This window comes from Oncorhynchus nerka, linkage group LG2, assembly GCF_034236695.1.
Source record: "Oncorhynchus nerka isolate Pitt River linkage group LG2, Oner_Uvic_2.0, whole genome shotgun sequence".
In the NCBI taxonomy this organism is placed as follows: domain Eukaryota; kingdom Metazoa; phylum Chordata; class Actinopteri; order Salmoniformes; family Salmonidae; genus Oncorhynchus; species Oncorhynchus nerka.
In genome coordinates, this window is record NC_088397.1 from 48,790,637 (window position 1) to 48,801,449 (window position 10,813).

At 42.5% G+C, this 10,813-nt stretch overlaps 1 protein-coding gene across 1 annotated transcript; it reads right to left on the reverse strand.

Annotated features, from left to right (window-relative positions):
- Positions 1-174: 174 nt before the first annotated feature.
- prxl2b (peroxiredoxin like 2B) lies at positions 175-7,739 on the reverse strand. Its single transcript, XM_029672552.2, has 7 exons — positions 7,554-7,739; positions 6,424-6,628; positions 5,824-5,875; positions 5,646-5,709; positions 5,407-5,482; positions 4,413-4,531; positions 175-761 (listed from the first exon to the last, which is right to left on the reverse strand). Exons 1-7 carry the CDS (start codon positions 7,611-7,613, stop codon positions 735-737), a joined length of 603 nt encoding a protein of 200 aa, XP_029528412.1. The 5' UTR covers positions 7,614-7,739; the 3' UTR covers positions 175-734.
- Between the last annotated feature and the right edge of the window lie 3,074 nt (positions 7,740-10,813).

The following is a 10,813-nucleotide window of genomic DNA, read 5'->3' on the forward strand; positions in this document are numbered from 1 at the left end:
TCAAAAAGAATATGGTTACTGTAAGGTCATACAACCAACACCTGGCAGCTCTGTCCAGATCAGATGACTGAACTCCATGTTTGTATTTCACGAGTGTGGAAAGTGTTCACAGATCTCTGCAAAACACTCACCAACATCAGGGTAAAGTCATTGTATTCAATCCCATAAGCCACGAAATAGCAAGTTTTCATTTTAATTGGGCACGACACATACATACAAAAAAAATTCAAACACAGTACGTCGTAGAATGTCACAGACCATTGAGAAATTACTATAAAATAAAATCTTCAATGTTAAATGTTATGTATCTGATTAAGGAAAAAGTATCAGGATCATTTATAGGAATGTCTAGCGAGGCGTGCGTAAGTCAGCACAAGCCTCAGCACACATACAGTTGGTGTTTAAATTAGCCGCTCTGTGACGGAACTGGAGTGACTGGCCACTCACCAGTAAACAAGCAACTTGATACTATTTAATAACATTATCCACAATCATTTATAAATACGGATTTACAAACTGGAAAACATCTAGTAATCTACTATAATCGAGAATCAAAATGGATTTGGTTGTACCGAGTTGGGGTATCCATTATAATAAACATTGACGTAGATTCAAAAGGTTATAATCATCCTGCTTCACAGTCCAGATTTGCCCCCGCTTGATTGGTGGTCGGGGTTCAGCTCTCCTCCCCAAAGTGCACTTGAGTTGTCACCAGTCCAGGGTGTGTTCAGGCTTCATCTGGTACAAACATCATCGTTGCACTGGGAGGAGATGCAGTGAGATACCGAGGTTATACTACTATAAGGATTAACCTTCAACTGGGTATTTTACATAGTGCTCTGATAAAGGCTGACTGACTGAAAGCTCAGCCACAATTAAATACATTTGCACATGACTGGAAGTGTGGCAAAGACTTTTGCCTCCAGCACCTTCACTAATCAGCTGTGTGCGCAGTAGATTCTGCATGTTATTACATGGTGAAAGGCCAAAAAATGGGTACTCTTTCATAGATATACTCATTCAAAGCCAAAACAATAGTTCAAAAACAACTCAGGGGGATAAGGATAATGGAAATACATCGGGTAGGAAACCCTGTTCCTGGAGTGCCGGAGGTACTGCAGGATTTTGTTCCAACTAGGCACCACACCTGAGCTAATTGATCAGTTCAGTGATTGCCTAAATTCAACACATCTGGTCTTCCCCATCGGTTAAATCCAAAACATGAAGTGACTACAGCTCTCAAAGATCGGGGTTTCCTACCCCTGCTGTACATGTACTCAAGACAGGTAAGTCAACTGTGAGTGACATAATAAGCACACTGCTCCAAGGTTAAAGTAGTAAGATTTCGCGGATATTCTGCTGCCTACAGTAGCCGTTGTAGGACATTTATAACTCTCACATTCATCCACATGTGAAAGCCTGCGCTCTAGAACATCCCTTCAGTTCTAAATACAGTCGGGAGGAAATTGTCAAATCAGTTTGGAGATGTTATTGCGGCCCACACTGTAGGCAGTCTGCGTGCCTGTAGGTGCAAAGCCAGGGGAAGACACGTCACGTTTTTCCATAGCTAGTACTACTATATATATATATATATATATACATACACACCATATGTTTTGGACTTCGGTGTAGCTACTGTTTTGTTTTACAGACAGTATTTTAATTAGCTTTTACTTTGTGCCTTTTGTGTTATGTGGGCTGCATTGATGAGGAGTTACTGGTCCTTGGGCTTGATTCATTTATGCTGTAGATAAAGGTTCTGTAGTTTGATTTATGCGACCCAAATATTTTCCTTATTTCTGAATGCCACTCTCTCAGAGATGTGGTAAGTCAGGAATGGAGAGCTTTTAGTCCATTCTGGAGAAGGGATGAGATTTAATCCATTTTGCTGTCAAATGGAATGCTACAATGGCTGGATTTACAGCCAACTAGGACAGCTAAGTGTTGGCTCAAACATGTATTTTAATGCGTCATTGAGAACAGGACTTGGCCTTCAGCCACAGGAACACTCTCCTGCCATAGACATACAACTGACAGCAGGTCTCATAAAAGGTTCAATGACATCAACTTAATTCAATCCTCCAATAACAAAACACATAGCTTCTTTGCCGTGCAGCACATCTCACAGAAGCTGGCCTGTAGTATAGAATTTAGGAACCACCTCGTAATGCCCTGTGCACCAAGCCCTGTCCAGGGGAAATCGCCTGCCTCCTGAGGGAGAGGGTGGAATAATGTCCCTGGTGCCCCTGGCCAGGGGCAGAGCTGGAGATGCGGTAGGGCACAGGGGCTCCCGAGTGGTGCAGCGGTCTAAGGCACTGCATCTCAGTGCAAGAGGCATCACTATAGTACCTGGTTCGAATCCAGGCTGCATCACATCTGGCTGTGATTGGGAGTCCCATAGGGTGGCGCACAATTGGCCCAGCATCATCCGGGTTTGGCCAGTGTAGGCTGTCATTGTAAATAAGATTTTGTTCTTAACTGACTTGCCTAGTTAAGTAAAAGTAAAATAAAAGATAAATAAATCAAATAAAATGCAGGGGACTGAATTGATTCCCCTGGGAGAAACGGAGCATTTCCAGCTCTGATTCAGACACAGATAGCAGCCTGTGAGTGACACTGTGTTTACTACCAGACAGGCCAGAGGACCTATGTGGGCATATTAACCCACCCACACTGGGTGAGCTGGGGTCATTTCTCACCATGGACAGATTAAGTTGAAACTTGTTCTCCTGTGATTATCAAACAGCCACATGCCTTTTTAACAAATGCTGTCATGTTTAGCTCATGATAACCGTGATAAAATGGCTATCCATGAAATGCATCGCCTTCCGGGCTTACAGACCGCGGCACTGCAATGTAGGCGTTGGAGCCTAAAGGCTTATTTCACCCACCTCTTCACCCTTATAAAGAAAGCATAAAGGTTGCTGTGTTCCCGAGCTGGTGAGAGGACATCTGCTTGTCCTTAGCAGTCACGGGAAACACCCATGCCTTGCTGGCTCTAGGCCTGGCACTGAAGTGTTAGCAGAACATCGGCCTGCCTGAGGGTAGCCTGCAGTTGTGTCCCACATGCTGAGCCTCTTAGGCCTGCAGACATCACTAACAATCACCGGGTCACCAGCCACTCAGTCGTCTGGAAGTATGACTCTGTTTATTTCTCAAGGCATGTGCTTACAAAACCCCTATTGTGTTGATGAATGACAAACGATGGGTGGGTGGGCGTAAACGTGACTATTAGGGATGTAATGATTCACCGACACGCATCGGTCCCTGATTCAAAATGTTGAAGATACGACTGCATCAGTCCACATTCCCCAAACTGATCCAAAATGTAGCATGCGTCAGTCAGAAAATCGATTTAAAACATTCCGAATTGCCGATTTCCTCAAATGTTTTGCTCATATTAAGTTCTACCTTCCAAAAATACCTCATATTTTGTGACAACTTATCCTTCAGTGTCAAACTAAGCATATAACTGTGTTGACATTCATAGATCTACAAGTCATTTACAAGTCAACCCCAGCGAATATCAGTAGCGTAGTCAAACTGCACCCATTCACACACTGACCACAGAGGTCAAATAAGAAGTGGAGAATGCGTCCAAGATGTCTGTCATTTCCTATGTAATCTATTCACGTTCACATAGGTTCAAGGTGGCCAGCCCGGGCACTCATCGTTAAAGCTCCAATTTGTGTTTATCTGAATGGTGGTTTAAGATGACGCATGATTTAGACAGATTATAACACATTATCTATTAAATCACCAAGAAAGGGTAAATGGAGAGTCTGAAGATTTTCTACAGGTTAAAAATATAAACCCTGCCAGTCTGACCTCTCCCTACAACAAATTATCAACAGCTCAACCTATTCACGGGAACATCCTTGGGAGATGAAACAGCAGCTATGGTATTCTTGGTCTATCTATTCTCTTCCTGATTCCATAGGAGCACTGAGAAATCATCAGGTTCTCATGGGAGCTATTTCAAAATCTCACACTGTAGGGATATGCTGAAAAAACTATTACACCAGCCAGAAAGACCATTGTCAAGGTTCAAAGGAGTTTGGAGAATTAAGAGTGATAATACAGGCTGCCTATCTAAAATTGAAGAAAAGATCTGGATCATGGAGTGCAGGCAGAATGTGTGTGGCATTGTCAATAAGGAGTATTCTCTGATATAGGTGTGGCTGTGTCTGCACACAGCATCAGTGGGAAAATCACCATAAGGAACTTATCCGCAGCCTGGAAAAACTCAGCTCTTTATCTCAGAGTGACATGATGAGATCTAAAAATGTCCTACTCTGAGCTCATTCACAACAGCAGTAATCACTAAATCATGATAATATAAATTATTCCAGAACATGGTCTCTCTCAAGAATGTTCTTGTCTTGCCCGTCATTGGTTGGTTGCCAACTTACCTGTGGTCTCTCCCCTGCTTGTACATTGGCTGAGATGTCAAGAGCCTTGGAAATGTCCTCCAATGGTACATAGTCTCCGGGTGAATCCTGGACAAAGTGTAGCAGTACTTTTTCTCCACCTGTATAGTACACAAAACACAGCATGGACAGGCCTGAGATGCATACCAACAACCTCAAATACCAGTCTAGTGTGAACTGATGTTATCACACTGCCCTCTGGTGGAGAGTATAGTACAGTCACAGATAGAACAAGGAGACGGATGTTTAGGCAGAAGTATAAATCTGAAGCATGTGGTTGGAATTTCCACTCACCACCAAATATTGTGATGAGAGGAAGCCCAGTGGCCAGGAGTGGGAGAAAATGGAGCGAGACTGGGCTGACTTTCTGCTAATTCTCTCATCTATGAAACATTTGATCTCAATACAATTTTCTGATCACCAAAAAAGGATTATGTGTTATAGACTTTACCCTAAGAATTGAGTTGTTTAGAAAGACTGCAAGGGCGAATTGAGTCATTGCACACGCGTACTTCATAGGCATTCACTATTGGAAATATGCAAACGCATGGTAGAACGAACCAATTGGATCTCGCTAGCGCGTGCTTGGTTTTGCCCACCTCCTTGCTTGTTCTGCCTACTATGCTTCATTTGCTCCATTGGAAACAGCATGCTATAGTGCATCTTGGGTTAGTTCTAAAAAATCTTTGGTACAGTACACAAAAAGTGGCCACAGCATTACATCTATTTATGAAAAAAATCCCATGAGGATCTTAATTTATGAAACTTATTATCACACATGGTTATTTTTTATGTATTTAACTAATATTTGAAAAATGTATCTTTCCAGCAATCAATTCTAATCACAACAGCTTTGATATGTTTTTCCAGACAGGTCAACCCCTGAAAGCTGTATTTCTGACCTATATATGGTTCCTATGGCGATTATCTGGAATGTACTTCAACCTTTTCTCCCCATGTCTGTGTATGGACCTACCTTTGGCGACGATGAGCATGCCTCCACTCTGTAGGAGGTCCCCAGTGAAGTTCCCCTGGATCCCTTGAGCTTTGGCCTGGAGGACAGAGCAGAGGACAAATCATGTAAAACACCTTCCAATTCCACTCAGACAGACAGACGATACTGCATGTATATGTCCTCAACTGAACATAACCCCCCTCCCGTGTCAACCATGAATACAGAAATGCTATTGGACAAAGTGAAATCACAAACGTTACCTTTGTCGTAACCTCTCGTACTTTCTTCCCCAGTGCTGCAGGAACCACACTCAGAGCCGTGTACCTGTTTACAAATGTAAAATTACAAATGTAAGTTCTCTTCAAGAGCTATTTTTCTTCTTGGCACTCCAAGTAGTACACCTAGGGAAGTAAATAGTACTCAGACGACCCAGCTTACCTTTTGAAGCCCAGGTCCCTGTAGCATTGCTTTTTCTCGTCAATGTAAAGGTCTGCCACAGAAGACAACAGGCAGATAATGATACGATCAACAAATTCGCAAAACTCTTACTATGGCAGGGCATTTATGGTCGGCTGTGGAATCCATCAGGAGGCAAGTTTATTGCTTTCCTAGTAAATGGTCATAACTATGTAACTATGGCTACTTAGGACACGCCCGCTTGCACTGAGTGTTACAAAAGGAAGCTACATATGTTGTGTAAGGGTGACAAAGCTTCTATTGATTCTAAATGACAAACAGTCATTAAAATGTAAAATGGTATTCAAAGATCAATATATTTTTATATACTTTAAAAAAATGTATATACTATTTAAGTAAATATTTGATTTGCTTAAAAAAAGTGTATTTAACTTTTTTTTTTTGTTAAAGTCATTTGTGCTTGAATACATTTGTGGTTGCTTGAGAAGTCAAAAAGGCTGGGTTGTAGACATCATTGGTGTATTGACACTTACAGCCAACTGTAATGTGACTTTGGACAACTGACTCTGTGCCCCCAATCGAGAATGTGTTTTTTTGCAAAGCAGCAATGGTTTTTCTAACCTCCTTTGAAGAATCCCCCCTCCTTAAACTCCTCCAGGCCTGTCTCCTCAGGTCCAATGCCCACCAGGGCGATACCGTGGGCTGTCAGGTCTGGTTCCAGTTTACTGATCTCTGCAGCTGTCCAGCGGCACACCTGGCAGCCAAACCTGCGCAGGAAGAACAGCACCACAGGCTTGTCACTCCATAAAGACTGGAGCTCCACACTCTGCAACAAATGACAGAGAAAAATGACATGTTATGAAAGATTGAGGGAGGCAAGGAGGGAGGTTACCTCCCTGAATAGTTATCTGTATCTGTTTAAATTGAATGAAGTACATAAGTGGCTCACAAACAATGACTGAGTGAATAATCAATGTAAAAAAGTCAGTCAGAACAAAGTAACACTTTCATGTTATGAAACATTGAAGGAGTGAGGAGGGAGGCAGGATAGAAGTCAGCAAGAGAGAGCGGGAGGTATGAAACATTGAGAGAGTGAGGAGGGAGGCAGGATAGAAGTCAGCAAGGGAGAGTGGGAGGTATGAAACATTGAGAGAGAGGAGGGAGGCAGGATAGAAGTCAGCAAGGGAGAGCGGGAGGTATGAAACGTTGATGGAGGAGGTAGATAGGGAGTGGTTGAGATGGGGAAGATCAATGTTTATGTTCCCTCTACTGAATTGTATTGAACATTTTGACCCATACCTAGGGGATGCCATTTACAATTTGCTGCAATAATAATATGGATGAAGAGGTAATGATAAGGTTGTGATTTCAGCAATGGAGGGATTATATCAATCATTAAAGTGCTGCCTGTGGCTCGCAAAGTAGCAAGTTAGCTGGCTAGGAAAGCCGTTCGACCTTTCTAAACCTGGCACAACCTGATAAAGAGAAAACAGATCTGTCCGAACCAGTAAAAACCTGGGTCTATATCTACTGAGTATTGTAAATGAAACAAGGGGGAGTAGGTCTCGAACCCTCGACCTTCTAGCCCGAAGTCCAGCGCGCTATCGACTGTGTCGCAAAACCATGCTGGTGCGGCAGAGTCGATATCCTCGCTTATAAACCCAGAATCGTTACATCTTCCGAATCAGCTAGCTAGGAGCCTAAACCCACCATTATCTCACACAAACATTGACGTTTCAACACATACGTACCTCTCCAGAAACACTCTTCAACAAGTTCGTTCCAACTGGCTTTAGTTCAATCTTTGCCATTTCCACAGAATGTATTGAATTGGCTAGAGACAAAATACGTGAGTAAAAACGACTTACACAACGGACTATAGCAGACAAGCTAGTTGCACAACCAGCCCGGTAAACGAATGTACAACGACCACGCCTATTGCCATATTAATATCCAATCACAATCAAGAACAGCACCCTGGCGCGATGAACGCACGTGGGCGGGTTTGATAACATAAAGTATACATTTTTATGAGCAGATACAAAGTCGCCTATATTCCAATTTCCAGTATTGTTGAGTAAAGTGAATAGCTGGGATTATATATAGCTATGTATTCAAATATGATGTAATTTCACGCAGTTTGTGCATGCTTTTGAAGCACAAAACAGACATATTTTCAAGTTTCAAGTATTACTATATGTACGGGTTTACACCAGCCTGGTCTCATAAACTAGACGTAACACAGTAAATTTAAATCCGGAACTCTCAAATTAGTATGATATGATCTTTGGTTACGTAAAACAGAATGTTACCTAATTAAGGCAGACAGTAGGGTGGGTAGGTGTATAATGTGAACGTCTAGCAACCCAATGTTTGTGTGTTTGAATCTCATTCCAGACAACTTTAGGTACTTGCTACTTTGCAACTACTTAGCATGTTAGTCAACCCTAACACCTAACCAATAGCCTAGCTCATTTTAGCCATCTAGCTAAGGTTTACGTTAGCTACAACAAATTGGAATTTGTAACATATAGTAGTAATTCTAATTCGTAGCATACCATACACATTGTAATTGGTAGTTATCATATGAAATGGATGATGGACATCCACAAAATAATACATACCATATGAAATTAAACATATCATACTAAATGTAATACCACGTGTTTACATGTATTATGTTATGTCTACCCCTGAGTCCAGGTTGCATACAGGTAGAATGCAGGTTCCTTATCGAACAATGCAACAACTAGAAATAATAAAAGATAAGAATACGAACAAAAAGTAAATGGCCCAGTAGAATATAATAAATATTTTAGAATAAATCTAATACAGGAGCCACCATTTTTTGTCCAATATGTACACGTATTTTGGGGAAGGTGGGATACTAAAAACATGTGAAATGCTAATTAACTACAGAGAAGACCTCACTCAGCAAGACTACAAATTCCTGCAGGAAGCTCCTGCTTGTCATTATCAGCCAACACTGTCAGCTACCGTTCACCAGCGCGATCAGAGACCTGTGCCCAATTCATGACTAATCCATGTGCTATATTAAAATCAAATCAAATGTATTTGTTACATGGACCGAATACAAAACAGTGAAATAACAGTGACATTCTTACTTACAAGCCCTTAACCAACAATGCAGTTTTAAGAAAATCCTTACAAAAGTAAGAGATAAGAATAACAAACAATTAAAGAGCAGCAGTAAATATACAGGGGGTACCGGTACAGAGTCAATGTGTCAATGTGCAGGGGGCACTGTTGTCGAGGTAATTATGTACATGTAGGTGGAGTTATTAAAGTGGCTATGCATAGATAATAACAGAGTAGCAGCAGCGTGGGGGGGGCAATACAAATAGTCTGAGTAGCCATTTGATTAGCTGTTCAGGAGTCTTATGGCTTGGCGGGTAGACGCTGTATAGAAGCTTCTTGGACATAGACTTGGCGCTCCAGTACCGCTAGCAGTGCAGTAGCAGAGAAAACAGTATGACTAGGGTGGCGGGAGTATTTGACCATTTTTAAGGCCTTCCTCTGACACCGCCTGGTATAGAGGTCCTGGATGGCAGAAGCTTGGCCCGGTGATGTACTGGGCTGTACGCACTACCCTCTGTAGTGCCTTGCGGTCGGAGGCCAAGCAGTTGCCATACCAGGCAGTAATGCAACCCGTCAGGATGCTCTCGATGGTGCAGCTGTAGAACCTTTTAAGGATTAAAAAAATATATATATATTTCACCAGGTAGGCTAGTTGAGAACAAGTTCTCATTTACAACTGCGACCTGGCCAAGATAAAGCAAAGGAATGTGACACAGACAACACAGAGTTACACATGAAGTAACATGGAATAAACAATAAACAAGCCAATAACACAATAAACAAGTCAATGACACAGTAGGGGAAAAAAGTATATATAGTGTGTGCAAAAGGCACGAGGTAGGAAATAAATAGGCCATAGTAGCAAAGAATTACAATTTAGCAGATTAACACTGGAGTGATAAATGAGCAGATTATGTAGAAGTAGAGATACTGGTGTGCAAAACAGCAGAAAAGTAAATAAAAACAGTATGGGGATGAAGTAGGTAGATTGGGTGGGCTATTTACAGATGGACAATGTACAGGATCTGAGGACCCATGCCAAATATTTTCAGTCTCCTGAGGGGGAAAAGGTGTTGTCGTGCCCTCTTCACGACTGTCTTGGTGTGTTTGGACCATGATAGTCTGTTGGTGATGTGGACGTCAAGGAACTTGAAGCTCTCAACCTGTTCCACTACAGCCCTGTCGATGAGAATGGGGACGTGCTCGGTCCTCCTTTTCCTGTAGTCCACAATCATTTCCTTTATCTTGCTCACGTTGAGGGAGAGGTTGTTGTCCTTGCACCACATGGTCAGGTCTCGGACCTCTTCCCTATAGGATGTCTCATCGTTGTCGTTGGTCATGCCTACCACTGTTGTGTCGTCAGCAAACTTGGTGTTGGAGTCTTGCCTTGCAGTCATGAGTGAACAGGGAGTACAGGAGGCGACTGAACACGCACCCCTGAGGGGCCCCCGTGTTGAGGATCAGCGTACCACTTGGGGGCGGCCCGTCAGGACATCCAGGATCCAGTTGCAGAGGGAGGTGTTTCGTCCCAGGGAAATTAAGGGTTTTACTTATTCCGTATCAGCTAGCTACTAAGCTACTAACTAGTAACTAGTTATAGATTGTGTTACGTAGGCCTAGATAATTGTACAGTACGTAGACTCATGTCCATTTCAGACCTTATGGAATTTAAGGATGAGCATAAGAGCATTGAAAGGGGAGAGGACCCCTAAATCTGTCCATGTGGAGAGGGATGTGAGGGATACAGTTTGGGTTGGTGAGTGAAGTAGCATTGGCTCATAGGGCAGGAGCCCATCTCCTGTTTCTGTAGCTTGATGTACAAGTACACCCACTGGATATGACCGTAGTCTAATCGCAGAGCCTTATCTCCAATCTGTCTCCTTAATGCGGAGTGCCAAGCAGACACACATCA

What these genes read in the sequence shown, in the direction of transcription:
- prxl2b (XM_029672552.2), bottom strand. Translation starts at nt 7,613, where the DNA reads ATGGCAAAGATTGAACTAAAGCCAGTTGGAACGAACTTGTTGAAGAGT. An exon ending in CATGCTCATCGTCGCCAAAG is followed by an intron (nt 4,532 to 5,406) that starts GTAGGTCCATAC and finishes TGTACTATACAG; the next exon opens with GTGGAGAAAAAGTACTGCTA. An exon ending in AAGCAGGGGAGAGACCACAG is followed by an intron (nt 762 to 4,412) that starts GTAAGTTGGCAA and finishes ATCTCCTCCCAG; the next exon opens with TGCAACGATGATGTTTGTAC.